We start from the raw sequence: 26,907 nt of genomic DNA, 5'->3' as shown, positions 1-26,907 counted from the left end.
TTAAAATACCCTTACTAATAATGTGTATTAGTTAGAATTATAACTTATTGTTAAAAAAAATTAAAACTACTATTTGATTAAACCTTTAATATATACAATTATTACAATGACTATATTGAGAAAAATTGATAAATACAAGAGACAAAGTGAATAGGTGTCTTGTATTTAAAATCAAATTAAATATTAAATTAATTTTTATATAAACAACTGGTACTACTCTACAGGTGTTTCCATGAAGGAGAGATTCTAAGACAAATTTATTGTAGGGAAACTTGAATTCATAGCCGGCAAATAGAAGTAGAATAGAAATGCATCAATTCTGGCAGCACCAGGCAAGTAGATGGGGATAAATTGTGTCTTATCGGGTTCCCAATTTTCGCTAACTACTCCCAACTCCAGTTATTATTATTATAATTATGTTATTGGCATGACAAGTTGTTTATTTGAATAGTGCACGTGCTAGATAAGATTAACAGGATGCAGGCTAAAATATAACGGGTGCTCTAGATGAAACCTTGCAGGGTGAAATGTTTTTATTTTTGGGGGGGGGGGGGGCACCAACACGGGGCTGCAAATGCCATGAAGAGGCCCCGGAAGATTCTCGTATGCTTCATCCCAATGCTCTTTGTCAAAACATGGTCAAAATAGCAGGTTGGCTACTCCATTTGCCCCGCCTAAGCCGCAATGACTCTCTTCTTCTCTCCTCTTCGTCTCAAGTCAAAGCTCTCATCTTTTTCTCTCGCTCCCGCCCCTTCTCATCCTTCATTCTCTGGTTCTTCCTCTTCCCTCTCACTCTTCCCGTCCTGGCGTCCTCCACCCTCGTCCTCAATGCCCCCCTTCTTCTTCTTTTTCTTTGTTTCCCTCGCCTTCCCACTCTCTTCTCCCTGCCCTCTTAACTTCACCGTCCTTAATGATGTCGCCGGCAGTGACCAGCCCTCTCTCGACTCTAGCACTGTCTGCGATTTCTCCCGCTCTGCCATCCATCTCGTTCAGTCCAATTACCTCCGTCACACCGGCTTCTTCCTTCCGCCTCTCAATTCTTCCGAGACCTGCTGGGATAATTTCCAGAAGTTCATCAACCAATACATTCCCAACCTCAACATTCGCGCCGCTTGTGGCTTCCAAACAACGTGGATCTCCCAGGGATGCCAGAACATCACCACTAAAGAAGACTTCGAGTCTCAGGTTCCCGCCTCGGTTATTCAGGATGTCAGGCGGAATTGCAATCAGTCCCTCGAAAACAACTCCCCCTGCTCCCTTTGTACTACGAGCTTATCGAATATGCAGCCTTATGTGAAAGGAAATTCGACCGGGAACGTCTCCGATTGCACGGCCTATCCCCCAATTTATGCCGCCGCCTTTACCAATCAAGCTGGACCCGCCAACAAAGGCACCGCTGCCCAGTGCGTGTTCCTTCTGAGCTTCAAGTCGCTGGGTTCCAAACGTAATAAACGAACGATTGTTATTGCGGCGGTTGTGATTGTTTGCGTATGGGCTTTGTTGCTGGTGATTGTTGGGTTTTGGCTTCACAGGAGATCGAAGGAGAACGGCAAGAAAGGTATTAGTAAAACTGAGGTGGTTGTCGTGTCTTGGTTGGATTCTATGAAGGAGAGCATCACTTTGATTAGGTTTACATTTGATGACATCAGGAAGGCAACAAGGAATTTCTCTAGGGATAACATAATAGGTAGAGGAGGATATGGAAATGTGTATAAAGGGTTTCTCCCAGATGGAACTGAAGTTGCATTGAAAAGGTTCAAGAACTGTTCTGTTTCAGGAGATGCAAGTTTCACTCATGAAGTTGAGGTCATTGCCAGCGTCAGGCATGTAAATTTAGTTGCTCTAAGAGGTTATTGTACAGCCACAACTAATTTAGAGGGTCACCAGAGGATTATCGTTTGTGATTTGGTGAAGAATGGGAGTCTCCACGATCATCTATTTGCTTCTACAGGAGATAAACTCAGCTGGCCAGTCCGTCAGCAGATTGCTCTGGGCACTGCAAAGGGATTGGCTTATTTACATTATGGGGCTCAACCTTCCATTATCCATAGGGACATTAAAGCAAGTAATATCCTTCTGGATGAGAAGTTTGAAGCTAAAGTAGCAGATTTTGGACTTGCTAAGTTCAAGCCTGAGGGAATGACTCATATGAGCACGCGGGTAGCTGGAACGATGGGATATGTTGCACCAGAATATGCATTGTATGGACAGTTAACAGAAAGAAGTGATGTCTTCAGTTACGGTATTGTCCTTCTTGAGCTCTTGAGCGGGAAGAAGGCTCTTCAGATGAACGAGGATGGCCAACCCTCGTCTTTGAATGACTTGGCCTGGTCATTGGTTAGGGCAGGTAGAGCTTTAGATGTCATTGAAGATGGTATGCCAGAACCGGGTTCGCCAGAAGTGCTTGAGAAATATGTGTTAATAGCTGTTCTTTGCTCACACCCTCAGTTATATGCTAGGCCAACAATGGATCAGGTCATGAAGATGTTGGAGACTGGGCAATTAGTGCCATCAACACTAGAACAGCCAACCCCTCTAGTTGCCAGAAGGATTGATATTGAGAGATCTGCAGGCAGCTTTGGCGGCTCTAGTTAGCTCTCTAGTCCAACAATTTATCGAACATTTGCATATGAAAATGAATGCCATTCTTCTAATTCAGAATGTTAGAACACAATAATCTGTATCATATTGTATTATCAGTATATTATTATAATAGTTGTAATAGGTCTAGATCCTTCTACCACTTTCCACGTGTATGGGCCTGATAGGCACTGTATTATTCTTCACTGATTTCCTTTGTAATGCTCTTGTCCTCTAGCGTCTGTATCCTTGGTTATATATACAATAAGAAAGGCAGGGCACTGTGCATTGGATAAGAATATTCATTTTACCCTGGTATTTTATCTTGGTATCAGAGCAGTTGAATCAATTTGCCTCTCTCACTATTAAGCCAACTGCCAATATTGCTCAACGTCAAGATGATCATTCTGATGGCTCCATTGATTAGTAGTCCTCTGATTCTGGATGAAATGGCTGGTGTGGGAGTCATGGCCCAAGAGGCAGGTTGCGTGGTCATCGAGGAGGGGGGAACAATAGTCGCACCTATTGCTTTTATTGCCAGCGACCAGGACACATAATGGCTCACTGTTATTACAGGAATGACAGAAATTTCATGCCACCATCCCACTATGGTCGACTTGCTGATAACTTTTCACCTTAAGCTTTCTATGCTTCTCTGAACTCTGTTTCAGATCCAGCGTGGTACATGGATAGTGGAGCCAACTACTATGTGACCCCTCACTCAAACAATCTTGATCAAATTGCTCTGACTGGTAAGTCCCATCTGTCTACCTGTACTGGTGAGAGGAATTGAATCATGGGTATTAGTTCAAAGCTTTTTTCCTGTCCTGCTTCTAATACTAAATTTCTTCTCAAGGATGTGTTATTAGTTCCCACTGCTACTAAAAACCTCATAGGTGTGAATAAGCTTATTGAGTATAACTATGTTGATATAAGCTTCACTGATTCTGGTTGTACTGTGAAGGAGAAAGCGATAGGGCAAATGTTGATGCAAGGAACACCTAGGCAAGGAATGTACCCAGTGGGCAGTGAGATTGAGTTCCAACCTCAAGCGTATGTTGCGCATTTTACTCGCAAAGAAGATGAACTCAAGAGTTGGCATCACAAGTTAGGACACCCTAGTTTTAGAGTTTTGAAAGAAATTTTGAACAAGTGTAATGTGAAAATTTCTATGAATGAAAATTAATTTTGTGAAGCTTGTCAATTTGGGAAATCAAAACATTTACCGTTTTCACATTCTGTCTCTCATGCCTCTGAACCTTTAGAATTAATTCATTCTGATCTGTAGGGACCCTCTCCAGTGCAATCTGTTGGTGAGCATAGATATTATATACACTTTGTAGATGGTCACAGTCGATATACTTGGATATATCCATTGAAACATAAAGGAGAAGCCATACATGCCTTTAATCACTTTAAAGTCTTTGTTGAGAATCAGTTCAACAGGAAAATTAAAGCACTTCAATGTGATAATGGCTCAGAGTATAAGCCATTTATTCCTATAGCACAGTCTGTTGGTATTAATCTAAGATTTACCTGTCCGTATACCTCACCTCAAAATGGAAGGGCAGAGAGAAAACATCGACATATGGTAAAAATGGGTTTAACACTATTAGCTCAAGCACAAATGCCACTTACTTACTGGGTTGATGCTTTCCAAGTAGCTGTTTACTTAATAAATCGGTTACCCACACTAATATTAGAAGGCGATACACCTCTGTTCAAGCTGTTTAAAACAGAGCTAGATTATAACTCCTTTCAACCTTTTGGGTGTGCTTGTTATCCCTGCTTGAAGCCATATAATGAACACAAATTGTAATTCTACAGTCAACTATGTGTTTATTTGGGGTTAGCTAATCAACAAAAGGGATATAAATGTTTGAGCTCAACTAGGAAAATTTTTGTGTCTAGGCATGTGATTTTTTATCCATCTTCTTTTCCTTTTGCTTCAGGATTTCTAAATAGAAGATCAAGCACTAGAGAGTCTAGTGATATGACGATAATGATGCCTCTAATAGTACCGGCCACAAATTTGATAGCAACAAACCAGCAGCAGTCTAAGTTTGACGTTAAAGTCTCGTCTTCTTCAAGTAATTCTTCTTTCGGTGGCCTTTCTCTTTCAAAACCCAGAAATGACCTAGTTTTGCAGAATTTGTCTCCACCTTGAAGCCTATCTATATAAGCATCATCTACAGCCCAGCCTGGTAAAGCCCAATCCGTGAGTAATAGGTCCAATACCTTATTTGAGGTCCATGATCCACCACAGCAAGCAGTAAACAGAAACTCTATGGTAACACGGGCCAAGGATGGAATTTTTAAGCCCAAACATCCCTTTGTTGGACTTATGCAGGCTGAAGATCCCAAGTCTCTATCTAATGCGTCGAAAGCCTCCTCCACCATGATGGCATTATCTCTTCCTCAATGGCAACTTGCGATGGCTAAGGAATTTAGTGCTTTGCATAAGAATAAAACTTGGACTCTAGTGCCTTATGATGGCAAGCAAAAACTCATTGATTGCAATTGGGTCTTCAAGTCCAAGTTTTGAGTAGATGGATCTATCCTAAAACATAAAGAGAGGCTCGTTGTGAAGGGCTTTCAATTGGCTGTCGGAATCGATTATAGTGAAATGTGCAATCCTGTAGTTAAACCCACGACGGTCTGAGTAGTTCTCACTATTGTTGCTACTTTCAACTGGGAAATCAAACAGCTAGATGTGAATAATGCTTTCTTAAACGGTTTCTTTCAAGAAAATGTGTATATGAGGCAACTAGAAGGTTTTATTGATCAAAGTCATCCTAATCATGTGTGTCAGCTGGTTAAAGCTATATATGGTTTGAAGCAGGCACCCAAAGCTTGGTATGATCGATTGAGGCTCACATTACAACAGTGGGGATTTTATAATGCCAAGAGTGACACGTCCCTGTTTCTACTTTGAACAAGTAACCTCACTGTCTTTGTACTGATTTATGTAGATGATATACTGATTACTAGAAACAACTCTGTTTATCTAAGGAATTTTGTACAACAACTAAATTCTATGTTCTCATTGAAAGATCTTGGACCATTGTATTATTTTCTGGGTCTTGAGGTTTACAGAGACAAATCTGGAATCTTTTTGAATTAGGAAAAATATGTGCTGGACTTATTAAAGAAATTTAACATGTTAGACTGTGCTCCTGTTCCAACTCCTATGGTCACTGGTAAACAATTTTCACAGGATGACGGAGAATTGATGAAAGACCGTACTGTGTATAGAAGAGCTATAGGTTAATTTTAATATTTAACAACCACTCAACCAAACATTGCCTTCTCTGTGAATAAGTTAAGTCAGTTCTTATCAAATCCAACTGTGAATCACTTTCAGGCTGTTAAGCACATATTGCGTTATTTGAAGGGAACATATAGTTACAGCTTGCATATTAAACCTTTCTCATCCCTTCAAATTATGGCATATACTGATGCTGACTGGGCCATTGACCTTGATGATCACAAGTCCATGGGAGCTTTTTGTGTATATTTGGGTCATACATTGGTTTCTTGGTCTTCTTGCAAACAAAGAGTTGTGTCCATATCTAGTACTGAGTCTGAGTATTGAGCCTTGGCTGATGGTGTTGTTGAAGTAAAATGGTTAACATCCTTACTATTTGAATTGGGTCTATTCTTGAGAAAACCAGCTGTGCTGTGGTGTGACAATATGAGTGCACGTGCTTTAGCAACAAACCCTGCTCAACACAGTCAAAGCAAGCACATTGAGATTGACATTCACTTCATCAGAGATATGTTAGCTTCACGGTGCATTGACATCCAATATCTTCCCTCCAATCATCAAATAGCTAACTGTCTAACCAAGTCCCTCTCTCACTCCCAATTTTCTTATTTCAGGAGTAAACTCGGACTATCAATTACACCACCTCATTTGAGGGGGGATGTTAGAACACAATAATCTGTATCATATTGTATTATCAATATATTATTATAACAGCTGTAATAGGTCTAGATCCTTCTACCACTTTCCACATTTATGGGCCTGATAGGCACTGTATTATTCTTTACAGATTTCTTTTGTAATGCTCTTGTCCTCTAGTGTCTGTGTCCTTGGTTATATATACAATAAGAAAGGCAGGGCACTGTGCATCGGATAAGAATATTCATTTTACCCTAGTATTTTATCTCAAAAGAAGAAGGAAGTTCTGATTCGAGAATACTGAGTACATAATGTCTGAGTTGTTGAATTGTTTTGCACTACTTAGTATTGGCATGATTTGTCTGCAGATTCAGATTTTAGGTCGCAAGTTATATGGGAAGCATATTCTGTTGTAAAGGCAAAAGGAATGTATTTAAATTGATTCTTTCAGAGCATAGTGATTAGCGCCTGCGGTCTGCATGGTAAAAAATGAGTACCGTTAGTTTCAGTATCCTATCGCTCTGTTCAAACTTGGTTCATAGAGTACTGATTAGAGAAGATGCATAGGAACTTGGCTCAGTTAATTCAAGTGGCGACAGAGGATCATGCGTGAGGATGATAACAGTTTCGAGTAAAACAATGTGAGGTCGAAAAGGACCATTTTCAAATACAAAGAATGAGGTCAAATTGTTGGCTCGCTTGTGCGGTGACGCAGGTTGCCTCTTTATAGATGTCGGCTTCTATATTACTATTGTGCAACGAAAAGTAAACTCTCTTCGACATTAAAGAGTTATGGCAGGATATTTTGAGCAGGACGAAACCTGTGCAAGTGATCTATATTTTATAACCCATCACCACATGCTCAGCTCGTTTACTATTCAAACAGTTTAGAAATAAATGGGCATTAAATGATATCCTCCGTAAACATAGCCGCAGATTTAGTCAAATGCTACCACACTAGTTTCCCTCAGTTTAGTCTCGTGGATAATCAGGTCATGTATATTTTTAATATTTCATCTCTATAAATTTTTAACTAAAACCTTGTCGCACTTTTTTTAATAGGAACAAGTTCATCACCATCATTAGAAGTCGTTCTTTTTTTTATTTTGGGCTAATATAATTCGTTCTACTAAGTCATCAAGTTAAGTATGTTTCACCTGAGGCTTGTTGTAGTAATAAGCATGACTGAATGAGATAGAGATGAAATATCTAAAGTTCAAACTTCTCAAAAATAACCCGAAAAGATTTATTCAACAGAGGAAAAGACCCAGAATTGGACGGAGTCAGTGCTCATTAACATGTGCACCTTACTCTAACTCTTTCCCTATCATTTTAATAAACTTAAGCCCTTTACTAGCATGCAAAGTATATGTTTAAAATCCTCTCCCGTGTTGTAAAAGGTTCTTATCTCCCACTTGTATTCACTCATATTTTTTTACCAACTTATGCATTGGGAACTTATTCTTAATGCATCCTTCTTCATCTATATTTTCACCTCCAACTTCTTCCTCGTCATCGAGGCTTTCTGAATCTTCACTTTCATATCCTTCATTTGAATTTTCTTTGCATTCTATATTAACCTCCTCAATATCGCTGGGAAAATATTCATTACCATCATCCACTTCTTCTTCACTATCATTAAAGTCAATACTCAAGGCACTATTTTCATCAGAATTGTTCTTCATTTGTTATGGAAACCTTTGAATCTATACATAACTCCAGATTGTATAATAAAGAAAGAATTTAGATCAAACGGCAATAAGTTTAAATATATGTGTTAATTCCAGCAAGGCAAATGAACAATGAAATAAGTCTTACTTGCTACGTGGTTATGCAAGCAAGTGGTGTTGGTATACAAGTGAATATTCTAAAACAGGACTCTATTCCTTTCTATTAAATGTGAATTCTGATTCTGACATTATTTTTGTTCACTAGTCTACTTGATAATTCCTATTTGGGTGGCATTTATTTGTATTATGCTTGTTGGTGGTGATCACCATTTTTTACTCCTATAATTGGATTGGATGGTGTAATAAGAAATCTTTCTGTTGTAGGCTTTGAGTCTCTAATACGCTTGTTGGTGGTAATAACAGTTTTTTTCTACATAAAATTTTAGAAAAGTAAAAACAAACAAGAAAACCTATAATTCCGCTTGTTTACTGATGGCTTATTCTGGATAATGCCTAGGGGTTTTGACTCCATATATTATGATATTAGGATGGTGTCTTCTTTATTTTGTAGTTATATTACTCAAACTTGAGCCTTAAAAGTTTTGAATTGATATGAAGACGCCAGGTTTATCCTCGACTTGTGCGTGCCACACAATTTAAAACCCAAAGATTGGGGATGTCTTGGTTGTAGCGACAGAAACTTGGCGTTGGCTCGCGTCTTTTTAACGTCAGTAGATTAATGAAATAAAAGGAGACTATTAATAAAATTAAACTTATCTGGTTAATGATTAATCAAGGTTTAGGTGAGTTGGATTGTAAAGACTTACTAAGACCAAGACATGTCTTCAGATTCAGAAAAAGCTCGCAAAAATACTTACAAATTAACTACTAACAAGATTTTCGTGTCGATAAAATTGAACTTAAAATTAGATCAGATAGTGGAGAACAAGACAACACCTGAATCTCTTTGTAATGATCTGAGATCACAAATGCTTTTGGGGAGTGATGTCAAATACTCGCAACGATAGAGCGCAAGAAGTTGCAGTGATAAGAGATTTCCAATCCAATCCGGTCATCTTTCTCCAAATAATCCTTTTATTGGTTAGACTTTTGACGGTATGATGGGGTTGGCCTATCTAAAATCAATTCGTCTTGATGGTTCTTAGCCTTTGCCTCTCCATCCAAAAGGGTACGTCTGATTGCACGGACTGTGTTCTTCGCCTTTTCTGCATCCTCTTTAGCATTCCCTGAAAAACTATCACAGTGATGGCGTCCATCTTTACAGTAAGTGATAGTAAAAAAAACGTTAGACCGACGGAATTACTTTAATGCTCATATTATCGGTCTCAAGCCCTGAAAAACGTTAGATCCGTATTTCATGAGCTTTTAATTCCACAAAAGGTTATTCGTTGACTTGTTGGTCTTTGCCTCTATCTTTGCTTAGTTGTTGGATTGCAACGCAACTTACAAGGGGGTTGACCCATTGTCAAAATATAAATGGGCATACACATGTGGACATATGTCATTAAAATATACTACTTACTCTTATTATAATTAAAATATTTTTTATACAAGCATCTAAATGTGTTGGTGATAAAAACAAAAAATAGCTCCGGTCCTTTTTTTTGGATACAACTCCGGTCTTTAATTGAGTTGAGCTGATTGAAAATTTAATTTAGTTGGGCTTCCCGGAATCGTGGTGGAAGAGAAGTTTCTGATGGCAATGGGTTTCGTTCTTTCATCCTCTCTGGCTGTATTGATTGATTTGGATCGTGCTTGTGCCCTAAGTTCTGCGATCCCCAGCATTTCTGAAAGGGGGATTACGTAGCTAAGGCCGAAATGGGCCTAACAAAATCATAAGACCCAGTTGAGGTGCTATAGTAGATGAGGCCCAAGGTCCAAGGCTGCAATTTAGCTCTACGATTTTTCTTATTGCATTCCATGCTCCTTTGAGTGATATAAGAAATGAATAAGAATCAATCCAATTTTCGCCCAGAAATTTCACACTTCAATTACTGTTTAACTGTTTATGTTAGTTTCATTTTTTTTTTAATTTTTTAATGTAGACCTTAATCTGTTGCTCTAATAAGCAAAACAGGAAAAAGAGGCGTGAAAATTAGGAAAGAGAAAGGGATTCAAAGTTCAGACTTAAAGAGATTGAGTTGTCCTTCACTTTTTCTCCTAATACTAATAATATGTTATTTTTATCTTTTAGACATATAGCTCCGTATAATTTCTATAATTTTTTATTTAAAATATATCTGAAATTATTTTTCAAAAAAAAGGAGAAAATATGGCCATATCTGTTGCTAGGAGTCATGTATAGTGAACATGTAACTAAACTACAACATGAATAGCGCAAGAAAACCAGGAAAAAAAAATCAAGCATTGCAGGTTATATAAAATATAATATGGCATTGACCAGATTAATTTGATATTATATTCCAATATTTTTAAAGAACAAGTTTTCACTTGATGATACTTTGTTTGACATAATTAAATTTAATTATGAAATCGTTAAAAAAAAATTTAATCAACATCCACAGTTTTCTCAAGAACACATTATTCATAGATCGCCACCCTAGAATGTGATCATATTTATCAAGTGCTCGAGCGAAAAATATCAAATTGTCCCCCCAGTGAATATTAATTAAGAAAAAAACTAAAAAGGAGATCAATTAACTGTTGAAAGAGACATCCCACAACAATATCAAATCACATGTGTCCACAATAAAGGCAATGAAATAAACGCATATAACAAGGGGACTAATAATGAGCATGTTACTGCTTACTCAAACATTATGCTATCAAAAGATTACTACCCTCTGGGTGGATTGCATGTGTTGGGCTTGGCGTGCAATGCATTCACTCCAACCTCCAATGTTATATAATGCCCACATTTGGGATATGAGCAAAATCTTGCCGAGCATCATCCAACAATGGGCATCCATATATGCCCAATGTTTTTAATGATCTGAGATTACGAAGGCCTTCAGGAAGTGATCTCAAATACCTGCAATGGTGGAGCCCAAGATGTTGCAGTTCCACTAGATTTCCAATCCAGTCTGATAACCTTTCTCCACAAAATCTTTCAATGAATACACTTTTGATGGTATGATGAGGACGAAGCCTTTCTAAAATCAATTCATCAGAAGCATTTTCAGAGAATTCATCATACGAATAGCATAATGGGTCCCAATACAAGGATAAATATTGATGATGTTGCTTCTCTTTCAATCTTGCAGACTCGGCCTCTTCAGGGTTTGATCTTAGGTGTTTCAACCTACTTATTGCTAGACTCCCTCTCAAGTTGTTAAGCTCACCCAATTCACTTATCCTTGCCCTTGCCCTTTTCTCATGCATCTCCTGGTTATCTACTACAAAGTTTGTTAAGTTTTGAAGAGAAGTTAATTGCTGCAAACTACTTGGCATCCATTCCAACTTGAAACAACGCCAAAGATTAAGATGCCTCAAGCTTACTAATTTACTAATGTCTTTTGGCAATTCCCGAATTGACGAATTGCAACTAAGGTCTAAGGTTTGCAAGTTGTGGAGTTTGGTAATAGTCCTTGGGACTTGCTCAATATCATTACATGAAAGATCAAGAAATCTTAGATGCTTCAATTTTCCAATGCTTTTCGGAATTTTGATCATGCACAAATAACTTAGGCTCAAAACACATAAGAATTTCAACTTTGATGCAACCAAATCAAAAACAGAGTGATCCATCTGACAAGAAAAATATTTCATGGGCAAAAGCATTGTTCTTAATTTTCCATACTCAAGAAAGGAAGTTGGAACTTTCCAATCTACTCTCGGCACATCATATGACAAGTGACATATTATGTCTTTAGTACTCTTTTTTTTTTCTTCTTTAATGAGAAGATACTCATCCTTTGCTACAAATTGTGCCAGACCATAATTAATTAGATCATGCATTTTGCACCCCACAATGTCACCACTATAACTTCTTTTGACATCTTGGAAGAAGGATCTTGAAAGCATATTCATAAAATATTCATTCCCAAGATCTTCCTTACACCTCATTTGATTAGTTGATTGAATGAATCCTTCGGCTACCCACATTTGAATTAGTGTTGTCTTCATGAACACAAAATCTTTTGGGAACAGGGAACAAAAAGCAACACAATTTTTCATGGGTGAAGGAAGATTATCATAAGAGAGTTTAAGAAGAGCAAAGATTCTCTCCTCCAACTTTTCTACCTTCCAAAGCTCACAATTCCTTAAGTATGACAAATCTATTATTCCTTCTAAGATTTTGTCATACACAAGCCTTCCAACGGCTCTAATAGCAAGAGGAACTCCTCCACATTTCTTTACAACCTCCCTGCCAATTTCTACCAACTCCTTATTATTTGACTCTCGACCCCCTTCGAAAGCCATTCTACAAAACAACTCCCACGATCTTTTACAATATAAACCATTAAGGATAATAGGTAAATATGTGCCCATCATCTTTCCCACCTTCTCACTATGTGTGGTGACAATAATCATGCTCCCCTTCGCTCCCATGGTTAATAAACATTTCAACTTATAACAAATCTCAACATCTTCATTCCACACATTGTCTAACACGATCAAAAACTTCTCCTCCTCTATTAATTATCTAAGATCTTGTTGCACTTCCTCCATCTCTTTTCAACTTTTTTGCTCTAAAATCTTTAGAGCTATTCGTCTAACATCAAATTCATCAAACACACATACCCACCTTCGCAACCCAAAATGTTTTTGAACATCCACATGATTGTACACAAGCTGAGCAAGTGTAGTCTTGCCCAGCCCTCCAAATCCAACAATGGGAATAATTGAAACAGTAGATTTCACATTATTGTCTAATAAATAACGTAAAATCTTATTTTTCTCCTCCTCTCTCCCAATAATTTCATCTTCTAGCACAAAAGAATATGTTTGCTTTCGTTCCTCAAGTACAGGTAAAGGCTTAGGAGGGTCGTCAAAGAAATCAAATTGTTTCTTGTCATTATCAATTTCACCTAGCCTTCCCCTGAGTTCCCTCAATTTATGAGCCATCTTAAAGTTATAAACAACTTGGTTTGATTTTGAGCAGAAGATCCGTACCTTCTTTGCCACCTTGTTTCTTGTCATGATTCCCCTCCTCAAAGCTTTAGTGGACAAATCATCAAGCAGGTCATCTGCATCATAGAGGACATCTTTCAATCTCTTCAGCCAAAGGCTGACTTGATTGTTATTGTTGACCCTTGCCTCTGCAACCAGCAGTGTAGCTCTGATGGCAAGGATCGTGTTCTTCATGCTTTCTGCATCATCTTTAGCATTCCACAGCAATTTGAACTCTTCAAGAGTCAAAGAGGTCAGTCACTGTAAAACATTCCCAGCAATGGCGTCCATCTTTTTGGTGTGGGCGAAAGAAATTCTTATGATTCTTAGTTTGTAGGTTTGGTGAGTATTGTTGCAAACTCCAACTCGGGTACTAACAGCAACAAATGCCTTTTACTTTTTCAAAAGCAACTTGCAACTTCCTGTTTGAAAAAGCTAAATTTGTTTCTCTTTTTTCCCCACTTTTCTCTTTTTGATACATAGTCAAAGTGTGCAACATCAGAGTAGTTGCTTTCCATAAGAAATCCTTTACCTCTTCAAATATTGATATTCATGATATTTATAAGAGACGAAATGATGATTTATTACTTTAGAAGATGATTTTCTATGACTTTCGCGGAAGTTACGCGCGGTAGAAAATTCATGGATGTGCCTGTGGAAAATTCAACAGTTCGGCCTGTGCGGTCGAATTCCCATTGACGCGGAAGGATAAGAGTAGAGGCTTTAGTCCACGGTGGGGACAGCTTCTCTCCCACGCCCCATTGCTCAAATCCCAATCATCCGATTTAATATTTAAAAAAAATATTATTTTTCTTATTTTTAATGTAGTACCTAATTAAAAAATTAATGGCAGTCCTATATTTTTTTTGTTCAGAAATATTGATTTTACATGTAAGACCTAAATTATATGTTTATTATTAAAATTAATAGGGAAAATGACCACAAAATACCATATGAATTTCAAAAAGACAATGAAGGCATCCAAATAAGCAAAATGAGAAAGAAGGTATCAGGTACCAATCTAGAATTTTGATTTTTAGCCTAAAGACCGAATTGCTCTTATTATGTTTGAAAACTGAGGAGATGGAGAAAGGTAGCAACTGCCTCCTCCTGGCGAAAGCAATCCCCCCACTCAGCGAAACCAATCCCCCCACTCGGCAAAACCAAATCCCCCTATTCAGCAAAACCAATCCCTCCACTGAACTAGCAAAACCGAATCCCCTTACTCGAAGAAACCAATCCTCCCACTCAGCAAAACTAAATCCAAGCTCCTCCAGTTACCGAAAAAGGTTCTCTGAAATCACATTGCCGCCGTCACAGAAGTAAAGTGTTGTCGGTGAAATTGATAACCGTTGCAAGAATAGAGTGCAGTCATTTGAATATATGTAATGTATCTGCTGTCATATAGCTACTGGTTTTTGATAAATACTGTTACGTGAATAGTATATTCCATTACACATGTAGTTAGTATGAAAGTTAATGGTTCAATGTTTACTTTGATGTCCTTCAGGTGCAGTCATTTGAATATATGTAATTATCTATTGTTATATGGCTGCTAATTTTTGGCAAATACTGTTTCGTGAATGGTGCATTCTATTACACAAAGTAGTAACTCTCACTATGAAAGTTGTAAATACCACTATGTGTTTTGTAAAATTTAGCGTGAAATTGTATTGTTTTAGATAGAAAAGTTACCCAGCCCCTCACAAGAGGTTGCAAAACCTATTGAACAAGTAGTAAATCTCACTATGAAAGTTGTTATTCCCAATATATGTTTTGTAAAATTCGGTGTGAAATTGTTTTGTTTTTGACAGAAACGTTGCCTAGCCCCTCGCAAAAGGTTGCAAAACCCATTGAAAAAGTAGTAAATCTCACTGTAAAAGTTGTTATTCCCACTATGTGTTTTGTAAAATTCAGCGTGGAATTTTGCTTTTGACAGAAAAGTTGCCCACCCCCTCACAAAAGGTTGCAAAACCCATTGAAGAAGTAGTAAATCTCACTATAAAAGTTGTTATTCCCACTATGTGTTTTGTAAAATTCAGCGTAGAATTGTTTTGTTTTTGACAGAAACGTTGGTCAGCCTCTCACAAAAGGTTACAAATCCCATTGAAAATGTAGTAACACTCACAGTGAAAGTTGTAAATCCTACTATGTGTTTTGTCAAATTCAGCATGGAATTATATTTTTGTAGAGAAAAGTTGCCGTACCCCTCAAAACAGGTTGTCAATCCCCTGGAAGAAGTAGTCAAATTCACTTCACGAGTTATAAATCTCGTTATACGTGTAGTAACATTCTAGGCAAATGATTTAACAATACTTGAAAATTAGGCAGTTTCGTATTTCCTGAAAACAGTTTGCAAATCCCCTTACATACAAATCCCCTTGCAAATCGAAGAACCTTTTTCAGTGACTAGAGGAGCTTGGATTTAGTTTCGCTAAGTGGGAGGGTTCGGTATTGTTGAGTGGAGGGATTGGTTTGGTTGAGTAGGGGGATTCGGTTTCACTGAGTGGAGGGATTAGTTTTGCCGAGTGGGTGGATTGGTTTCGCCGAGTAGGGGCAGTTTTTCTTTCATCGAGTGGAGGGATTGCTTTCACCAAGAGGAGGCTATTTCTACCTTTCTCCATCTCCTCATATTTCAAACATAATAAGGACAATTCGGTCTTTACGTCAAAAATCAAAATTCCATATTGGTACCTGATACATTCTTTGTCATTTTTTTACTTATTTGTCTTTTTGAAATTCATATGATATTTTGTGGTCATTTTTCCAAATTAATATTCTTTTAATAATAAAGCAGGAAAAAGAGGAAGAAAATTGAGAAATATGCTTTGGATGTAATTTATGGTTTTGATTTATGTTGCTGCAAGCCCAGTTTGAATAAATAATTGAGTTGGAGCTTGGAGGGTAATGTTCTGTGACTTTCCCGGAAGTTACGCTCCTAGCAGAAAATTAAAAAGCATTCCTAGCCAACTACGGCGAAAAATCAAATGATCACACCCCAAGCAGTGGTGCCTACGCAGAGGAACATGGGAGGTGGCTTCTTTTCATTCATTTCATCATTTTCTTTTCTTCTTGTGTTTTTTAACATCTTCCCAAAACCCTATTTAAATTTTCTTACTTAGTTATTTATTCTTATCATACCTCTCATTAATATGGGAGCATTGTATTAACAAGTTGTTGGTTAAGAAGGTAGTAACCTTACCCTCCTCATAAGAAGAAAAACACAAATTCGAAACCCGAAAAGCTTACTTGTTTGGAGGATTATTCCTTAACCATTCCAAGTCTAAAAGAAATTAGTTTTAAATCCAATGTGTTTTGAAATACCCTTACTTCACCTACAAAAAAGAAAAAAGGTGGGAGCATTGCTTAAGAATCATTGGTAACACTTGCGAGAAGAATGAAAATTTTCCTCTGTTTTGGTAAAATAGTTGTGTTCTTTATGAAGAACACAGGAAGTAACTTCCTACTTGTACCGCAAAAGGTTTTTGTGACTCTTTCTTTGCATTAAAGTTTGAACTTAATTATTTGCCCTAAAAGAACAACGTTGGGTTGATTAAAGAGCATTTAATATAATTCTCCACAGAATTGAAATGTCATGATATAAAAAAATAATTAAAGCATAATATTTTTAAATCATAAATGTTAATCATAAGGCCTTGGCTAAGAGTAGTGATTGTGGAAGTTGTTGAGTATGACTTTAGTTTGAAAGTTCAGCCATATCTTAATCACTATCGAACTCTTTTTCCCAATTCACAGACTCAAAAGGATAAGATTGATGGCAGCTGGTCCGATTCTCACCACCCCAGCCCTTGAAGTAGATAGTTAGCTATTACTTATCAATTAACTAACAATGATCTGTGGTTTTTTTTTTAATCATTTCCTTAAAAGCAAAAAAAAGGGAGAATTAAGTTAGCTCACATTGGCTAATATCTAAATGGTCCCAGCACACTCCTTGTACAATCTCACCATAAGCCACTATGCTTTTTCATCCCACTAGTTTTAACCCTAAATTTCCTAGTACGTTCTATGCAGAAACACGTCATGTTCTTGCTAACTAAGGGACTCTAGTCAAGAGAAAGACAGCGCAAGACATACTTTTATTTTTTAAAAAAAGGTTAAAGATAAAAAAAATACCTATGAAAATATATCAAAAGTTAACCCAACACCATAATTTTTTTTTGAGTTCAAATATACTAATCAAAGTTTAAAAAGAAGCCAATAATGCCAATACCGTTAAAGTTCATTTTTTTAGTAGTGGAACCTACAATTTTTTTAATGAAAATACCAAAATATCCCTAAGAAAAAGAAGTTAAAAGTCAGAAATAGCTATAAACTTATATCAAATGTTCACCGAACGCCATATAATTTTTAATAAAAGTACAAAAATATCTAAATCTTGAAGGGTTATTGCATTAGAGTGTATTAGAGATTATTAATTATAAGAAATTTTTATTTCCAAATCTTTATAATTAAAAAAGATTATTAATGTTTCTTAATAGATGTTTTTTCTTGATCAACAATTTTTTCTTTTTTTATAAAAATCAGCCAATTGTTATAGTTATCATATTAATTGTTATGGTTCAAAATATTTTAATTCGATAAATATCATACATAATAATTAAATATCTTTTTGTAACTTATTATGTTTTATATTTTAACATCATTATTGCTTATCTCGGAGTGGTTTAATTTTATATTGGCAAAATAAACATTTACACTTCAATCCTTTGATTAGTATTAATTTGATATTTTCATATTTTTAATTCAATTTAAAAAAATTACTTAATTCTAGAAAAAAATAAATGAGGGTGCTCTAAATTTTAATTGAAATAAAAAATATAAATCCATCTTATAAGGTGGGCTTTTTTCTTAAAAAACAGATAAGCCAAAAGGACCATCAGCAAGTTAAAAGGAGATGTTGGTTTCTTTTTTTTCTTACTAGGGATATTTTGGTATTTTTGTTAAAAATAGTGGGTTCCATTATTAAAAGTGGTTTTAAATTCTCTCAAAGAATTAAATATAAATGTAAAAAAGAATTCAGATTAACTGTTAAATTTGATAACATAAACTGAAAAATAAACATAACTCCATATGTCGTTGATACAAAAACTTATTTTTAAAAGATACCTATAATGTCTATTAAAAAAGAAGATCGGGAGTATAAATAACTTATATTTAAAGTGCAATTCAATTTAAGCTTAAATTTTTTCACATGAGTTATTTTAATTATAAAAATTTATTTTAATTAATAATTTCTAACACACTCTAATGCGATAGCCTTTTGGGATTAGGGGTATTTTCATACTTTCATTAAAAATGTTATGGTATTGAGTGAACTTTCAGTGCAAGTTTGTGGATATTTTTAACCCTTAACTTTTTTTTCGGTTTTAATTGGGGGTATTTTAGTAATTTCATTAAAAAAGTCCTGGGTCCCACTACTTAAAAAATAGATGTTAGAGGCAATGGTATTATTGACATTTTTAAACTTTAATTGATAGATTTGAACCCAAAAAAAGTTCATGATGTTAGGTAAACTTTTGGTATATTTTTATTAGTATTTTTTACTCTTAACTCTAAAAAAAACATGCCACTTATTTTCTCTCTTAGACAAACAACGAAATGGCTATACTTTAGTTTATAAAAATACGGGGAAAGAAAAATATGGACCGAGAGGGAAAAAAATGAAGAATAATTTACTTGTATTGTTGAAGAATTGGATGCTCTGTTTTCAGACCTCATATGCAGAGTAGGTGCGATAAATGAATATCGTTGCCACACTTAACTCATTTACAAATATTAACTAATTTGACTTTCCATTTTTTGCCCCCAAGAGCAAGTTCTCAAAAAATCCCTTACTTTGTTTGACATAAATAAAATTAAAATTATTTAAGAATCATTAAATTTTTTTTCTCCAGAACATAAAAGTTAAAAACTGCAACCTTAGAATGTGCTCAGTCGAAAAAACGAAAAAAAAAAAATCAATGTTCCGGAAATAAAAAAGTCTTCAAAACCAAACACTACTCCGGAAATAAAAATATTGTACAATTTTTTTTTTCTTTTAAGTTAAAAAGACAGGTGCGAAGAGCCTAAGATTAAGAGGAGAATTAAGCCCGCAACCCTCGACTTATGGGAGAGCATCAAGGTCGGCTAAAAGGCTTTCGGCTCCTTACACAAATATTGAATCAAATGGTACTGGGGTGGATTGCATGCGTTAAGCCTGGCGTGCAATGCAATCACTCCAAGCACTGTATCATTAATCGACTATATTATAAGCCATTTTGGGTCCCTTATCAACAAGCAAATTTGGGGATCCCTCTATGGTCAATGTTCATGATGACTTGGGATTACGAAGGCCTTCAGGAAGTGATCTCAAATACTTGCAATCAAAGAGCACAAGATGTTGCAGTTCCAAGAGATTTCCGATTTAGTCTGACAACCTTTGTACATAAAATCTTGCAATGACCAAAGTTTTGATTATTACTGAGAAAATATCAATATGATTAATTTAAAAAAAATTAATAAATATGTTAAATGAATCTTACATGTAAGACTAATATTAATTCCTCAATTAAGTCCTACATTAAATATCATACTAGACTAGTACTATTTGAACCTTTTTGACCTATATTTTCAAATAATCCTTTTCCGTTCCCAACAGTCACTTGTCTCTATAATATATACAAATTATATATGTGTATGTATGTATATGTGCATAAATATATGTACAGACCGAGTGAAAAGTGAAGAATCATTGACTTGTATCTTGTAATGTTGATGAGCAAGATACTCTGTTTCTAAACCCTATAAACAGAGTGTGTGTGATAAATGAATAACGTTACCACACTTAATTAATTTACAAATATTAACTAATTTGATTCTCCATTTTTTGCCCTGCACAGCAAGTTTTCACTTAACACTTTACTTTGTTGACATAATTAAACTTATTATTTAGAAAATCAATATTGCAGAAATACAAGAGAGGCATGGCAATGGAGTTACCAATTTGTTGACAAACTTTCATTTCTGCTTAAGATCTATGCAATATGAAACATAAATTATTATGCAAAACATTAATTACAATTGAGAAGTCTGCACGTCGCTGCCAAGAAGCAGGTGAGCAGTGAGTATTAAATAACAAACTACAGTGGAAAGAGATTCTCTATAACAAATATCAAATCAAACCCTCCAAATACCAATACTATTCTATCGACTTGCAGGAGTTGTCAGTATTCTAATGTTTCTAGCAAATAAAATGGATGCGTTACGAGCAATTTCTTGCCATTCATCACCACTTTTGTGTTGGCATCTTCTATCCAACAATGGCGTTCCGTTTATCTTAAATGTTCGTAATGATCTGAGATGACGAAGGCCTTCAGGAAGTGATATCAAATTCCTACAATTCCAGAGTCGAAGATGTTGCAGTTTCAAGAGAGTTCCAATCCAGTCTGGCAGCCTTTCTCCAGAAAATCCATCAATGCATAGAAATTTGATGGCATGATGAGGACGAAGCCTTTCTAAAATGAATTCATCAGAATTATCTTTAGATAACTCACAATTAGAGGAGAATGTGTCCCAAGACAAAAATAACTCTTGAAGATGTTGCTTCTCCATTAACCTTGCAGACTCTGCCTCTGTAGGATTTGACCTCAGGTGTTTTAGCCCTCTTATTTTCAGAGTCCCTCTCAAGTTGTTAAGCTCACCCAATTCACTTATCCTTGCACTTGCCCTTCTCCTGCGCATATCCTGGTCATCCACTACAAAATCTGTCAAGGTTTGGAGGGAAGTTAATTGCCCCAAACCACTTGGCATCCATTCACAACTGCCAGGATAAAGATGCCTCAAGCTTACCAATTTATTGATGCCCCTTGGCAATTCCCGAAGACCAGCATTAGAACTGAGGTTTAAGGTCTGCAAGTTGTGGAGTCTAGTAATAGTTCTTGGGACCTGCTTGAAATGATTGGCTGAAAGATCAAGAAATCTCAGATACTTCAATTTTCCAATACTTTCAGGAATTTCAGTGATGTTCGACCTACGTAAGCCCAGAACACGTATGAATTTTAATTTTGATGCAACCAAATAAAAAAGAGAGTGATCCATTCGACACGGAAAAATATGCGCAAGCAAAAGCATTGTTCTTAATTTTTCAAATTTGAGTAAGGAAGTTGGAACTCTCCAAACTCTTCTTGGCACATCATATGACAAATGACGTGTTGCGTCTTTAGAACTCTCTGTTTTTTCTTCTTTAATCAGAAGATAATCATCCTTTGCTACAAAATGTGCTAAATCATGAATGAGGTCATGCATTTTGCATGCATTTATATCACCATAATCATCTCTTGTGGCACCTTGGAAGAAGGATCTTGAAAGTAGATTCATAAAATACTCATTCCCAACATCTTCCTCACACCTCATCTTATTAGTTAATTGAATGAATCCTTCAGCCACCCACATTTGAATTAGTGTTTGCTTCTTGAATTCAAAATCTTTTGGGAACAATGAACAAAAAGCAACACAATTTTTCATGGCTGAAGGAAGATGATCATAAGAGAGTTTAAGCACGGCAAAGATTCTTTCCTCCAACTGTTCTATGTTCCAAAGCTCACAATTCTTTAAGTATGACAGATCTATTCCTTCTAAAGTTTTATCATACACAAGACTTCCAACAACTCTAATAGCAAGAGGAACTCCTGCGCATTTCTTTACAACCTCCTTGCCAATTTCTACCAACTCCTGATCATTTGACTCTCTACCCCCTTCAAAAGCCACTCTGCAAAACAACTTCCATGATCTTTCACCATCTAAGCCTTTAAGAATAATAGGCGGATATGTGCCCATCATCTTTCCCACCTTCTCACTACGTGTGGTAACAATGATCATGCTCCCCTTCACTCCCATGGTTAATAAACATTTCAACTTATGCCAAATCTCAACATCTTCATTCCAAACATCGTCTAACACAATGAAAAACTTCTTTCCCTCTATTAATTGTCTAAAGTCTTGTTGCACTTGCTCCATCTCTTTTTGACTTTCTTGTCCTAAAATTTTTAGAGCTATTCGTCTGACATCAAATTCATCAGACACACATATCCACCTTTTCAACCCAAAATATTTTTGAACATGTACATGATTGTATACAAGCTGAGCAAGGGTAGTCTTGCCTAACCCCCCAAATCCAACAATGGGAATAACAGAAACACTAGATTTCACATTACTGTCTAACAAACAACGTAAAATCAAATCTTTTTCCTCTTCTCTCCCAGTGATTTCATCTTCTTGCACAAAAGAGTACGTTTGCTTTCGTTGCTCAAGTACAGGTAGAGGCTTAACAGGGTGATCAATCAAATGAAATTGTTTCTTGTCATTATCAATTTCGTCTAGCCTTCCCCTGACTTCCCTCAATTTATGAGCCATCTTAAGACTATAAACAACTTGGTTTGATTTTGAGAAGAAGATCCGTACCTTCTTTGCCACGCTGTTTGGAGTCATGATTCCCCTCCTCAAAGCTTCAGTGGACAAATCATCAAGCAGGTCATCCGCATCATAGAGGACATCTTTCAGTCTAGCAAGCCAAAAGCTGACTTGATGGTTATTGTTGGCCTTTGCCTCCGCATCCAACAGTGTGGCTCTGATGGCAAGGATCGTGTTCTTCATGCTTTCTGCATCATGTTTAGCATTCCACAGCAATTTGAACTCTTCAAGAGCCAAAGAAGTCAGTCCCTGAAAAACATTCCCAGCGATGGCGTCCATCTTTTCGATGCGGGTGAAGGAAATTCTAATGATGCTCAGTCTGTCGGTTTGGCTAGTATTGCTGCAAACTCTATCTCGCATATAAATAGCAAATAAGGCCACATGTTCGAAAGAACCTCGCAACTTCTTATTGTTTTCCTTTCTTTCGCTTTCTAATCTGATTTAAAAAAAAAAAACAACTTAAAAAGTTGCCCACATAGTATTAAATTAAATATACAAATATTAGAACTGAACTCATCAATTTACCCAAAATTTCAGTACCAGGTAACGCGCCCTGTGACCTTCCAGGAAGTAAAGCCGAAAGTAGTAACTCCTGATAGAGATTGACAAGAAGATCCAATCCACTCGCACTGCAAACTCCAGCTTGCGTAAATAATTGGGTTGCAAGGTAGTTTTCTTGATTTTAATATAAAAATTAATTATCAAGTTAATCTTGATCCGAAATATAAGAATTATTTCTCATATTTATTAAATTTTCATAAATTACTTATATTTATATTTCCTCAACCATAATCAAGTAAGAGAGTAAGAAATGACATTAAGAAAAATAATCATGATGTTTTAGAAAAAATATGTCATATTTCTTATAATTAACTAACTTACCTAAATTCTTTAACCTGATTAAATTAGTTAAATAGGTATTATATTAAGAATAGGAGGAGTCATTTAAAAAGAGAGTTGGTATAAAGTTAAAAAAATATATATAATTGCTAAAAAGTGATAACATATAAGTCCTAGTATAAGAAATAAGTTATTACCAACAAGTTCTTAGTTAAAGTGGTAAGCAGTCTCACTTTTATAAGGAAGAAAACACAAGTTTGGATCCTAAAAAATGTGAGGTGAAAACTTCTTTTTTATAATTTTTTTTTTTGGGACCTAAGATGCATAACTAGAGTGTTTTCGACTTTTTGTTTTATTTTCTACAAACCAATACTTTATTCCTAAAATAATGTCCGTCTCTTCATGTATAACCAAAAACATTATATATTCACATATAAGGAAAATTGCTGATAAATAATGTGAAGCACTTATTGAGTAATCCAAACACCCCAAAAGATTCTCTCCTCCCCAATTTCCCTCCTTGCCCCTTCCTTTAATGATTCAGATTTAACATTTTATATGCTGTAAAAATATTTTTAAAACTATAATTTATTTCTACCTAAATACTCTTTTTCTCTCTCCTCAAAGCAAGTGAGGGTAGTCGCCTTCTTCTCTTTTCTTCATTATTTCATCCTCGTATGTGTGTGTACACACACACGCATACACAAACATAAAATTACAAACTACTAAAATTTTAAATAGTAATATACTGTATAATATATGTAAAAACTGAAAAAAATAATTAACAATTTAAAAATTAATAGGTTAAATAATTTATAAATTTATAATATGTTAGTTTATATAGTAATTTATTAAATTTAGAGTAAATTAGTATCTAGCACTCTGATGTTATTTTTCTCATTTGTGATTTAAGATATGGAATGTAATTGAAAGCTAATATTATAGAAGTATCAGAAGGAAAAAAAAAAGGATTCTTAATGTAATTGAGAAATAACATAAAGGTTTTAACATATTAAGTTTATTTCTTAAAAAAAAAAAAAGAAGCCAAACCATCATTTGAGATTAACAGGGTTTGGAATAGCGGATTTAAAAGATGTTGTATAAAATTAATATTATAGGGACCTTTTGAGTTACTATTTCCAATCCTTAATATAAGACTATAAGAGCTTGTTTAAGTTTTATTTTGATTATAAATATAAAATCTCAATCTATTTCGTTTCTAATATTTATTCATTTTTTCTCAAGATAGTCTTTATAATAATGATAGTTTTAACTAATACATTTGATCAACAAGGATATTATAAGAAAGATAATACCTATTAAGTAACTAACTTAACAAGTTTTTTTAATCTATTAAAATAAATCAACTATTTCTTATATTAAGAATTAGAGATAATATGATATAATAGCTCGCTATATGCTTTCTCCAAAAAGATCCTCGGAAGAATTGAGATTTCAAGATATTAAAAAAAAATTAAACCAGATAATCAATTCGGAAAAACTCGATGTACTGGTTATGAGTGTTTAAATCATAAGATCAACCATAATCTCATGACTTTTAAGAGTGATAGACACTGACAATGGATACTCCCTTTCGTCTCATTTATAAGTTTTAAACTTAAAAAGATACGTCATCTATCTTATAAATTTTAAAGACATATTTAAAAATAAAAATATATTTTTATTTATTTATTACTCTTAAGTAATTTTTTATTATACGTAAATCGATTGTTTGAAGCATAAGTGAAAATATTGTTTAGTTAGTGAGGAATATCAATTTTGAAATTGAGCCATATGCTCCCATCCAATTCATAATATAAAATGTTAGTTAATCTTTCTCTGAGACTCATGAATATCAATTAAATCATTAAATGTGTTTTAAATTAATAAAAGTTATCTACTTTATTCTTATTAAAGAATGTGTTTGCAAAATTCTCTCATATCTCTCATGCATTTAAAATCCTCTCTCCTTCTTGTAACAAGAGGGTAAAACTGAAAAACTACCGTTAATTGCTCTCTTAATTTTCTCTGCTTTGTCAACTTCTTATCTGTTAGACAAATTTTTTTATAGAAAATTTCTTATATTACAAAGGAAGGGGGTATATCTTTACTATTATCTAGTAGAGATGCTCATAAGAGAGGAAGGGACGGGAACAGACCTATCTTGATCTCATCCCAATAAATAGGGATGGGATGAGAATGAAACATCCTGCCCAGTTGTTTTTTTAAAAAAAAAAAAGCATTTAAATTGGGCCAATGTTATTTGGGTCTTTTTTTTAAATGTTTTAATATTTCTTTTTCAATTTGGACTCATAAATCCATATAAAAAAGCCATATATAATAAGATATACATATATATATATAATTATCACATGTATAATTCCTTTTCTGGTTAAAAAAACACTTTCATAAGAAAAATATTAAAAAAAACTATTTTAAAAGTAAAATACTCTATCTTTTTAGTTTGCATCAATTACATATACCTCTCCTCTATTTTAAAAATATACAATTAATCTAATTAGTTAACACTATTAGGGATATTCTAAAAAGATTATAAGAATATTATTTTTAACTGAAATTTATATTAAAATAAAATTTATTTACTATTTTACTTCTCATTCTAATAAATTCCTAAATTATATTTTTACAATTACGTCAATTTTATTCAGTTAAGGCAAACACCAAAAAAAAAAATTGATTAAAAATTTAGCTATTTTTTTAATAAAAATATATACACTTAACTAAATATGTTTATAAATTTTTATAACAAAGATGTGTTTAAAAGTTTTGAATTATAAATTTAAATAATTTATTTGAAATATATTTTTATAATTCAAAATAAATCAAAGTAAATAATTTCTAATGAATGTGATAAAATATTAAAATTGTAAAATTTTATGATTTAGGTCAAAATTAATAAATTTTATAACATATTACAAATTTTAAAGATAACTATTTTTTGATTTTATAAAAATATTTTTTGAAAAATATAAATGTCTAAATACTACCTCCGGTCTTTAATATAAGATCTTGTTTTACTTTTATTTTGGTCCTAAATATAAGAATTCAATTCACTTTGTCTCTCATATTTATATATTTTTTCTCAAGATAGTCCTTCTAATAATAATAGTTCTAGCCAATACACTTGATTAGCAAGGATATTTTAGGAAAGACAACACCTATTTATTACAAATAACTAACTTAACTTATTTTCTTAATCTTCTCAAATTAGTAAACTAGCTCTTATAATTAAGACCGGAGGTAGTAATTATTAATTTAAAAAAGGCATTTTGGTTAAAAAATAATTTAAAGTCAAACTTAACGGTTAACTAACAGTTTGAATTGATAAAA

General features: G+C 34.6%; 2 protein-coding genes and 1 pseudogene across 2 annotated transcripts; 1 reads left to right on the top strand and 2 right to left on the bottom strand.

Annotated features, from left to right (window-relative positions):
* The first annotated feature begins 627 nt into the window (after window positions 1-627).
* Window positions 628-2,879, top strand: LOC114755087 (probable LRR receptor-like serine/threonine-protein kinase RKF3; annotated as a pseudogene).
* Window positions 2,880-12,804: 9,925 nt separating this feature from the next.
* On the bottom strand, window positions 12,805-13,443 carry LOC114755160 (putative disease resistance RPP13-like protein 1). Its single transcript, XM_028944039.1, has one exon. The coding sequence runs from the start codon at window positions 13,441-13,443 to the stop codon at window positions 12,814-12,816; it is 630 nt and encodes a 209-aa protein (XP_028799872.1). The 3' UTR covers window positions 12,805-12,813.
* A 7,008-nt stretch (window positions 13,444-20,451) lies between these two features.
* On the bottom strand, window positions 20,452-23,016 carry LOC114755136 (putative disease resistance protein RGA1). Its single transcript, XM_028944011.1, has 2 exons — window positions 21,097-23,016; window positions 20,452-20,991 (listed from the first exon to the last, which is right to left on the bottom strand). The coding sequence occupies exons 1-2, from the start codon at window positions 22,993-22,995 to the stop codon at window positions 20,452-20,454; spliced, it is 2,439 nt and encodes an 812-aa protein (XP_028799844.1). The 5' UTR covers window positions 22,996-23,016.
* Between the last annotated feature and the right edge of the window lie 3,891 nt (window positions 23,017-26,907).

The sequence above is a fragment of the Neltuma alba genome, unplaced genomic scaffold (genome assembly GCF_004799145.2).
Source record: "Neltuma alba isolate B1F8T4 unplaced genomic scaffold, ASM479914v2 tig00010231_pilon, whole genome shotgun sequence".
Taxonomy (NCBI): Eukaryota; Viridiplantae; Streptophyta; class Magnoliopsida; order Fabales; family Fabaceae; genus Neltuma; species Neltuma alba.
This window is presented reverse-complemented; position numbering and strand designations above follow the sequence as displayed.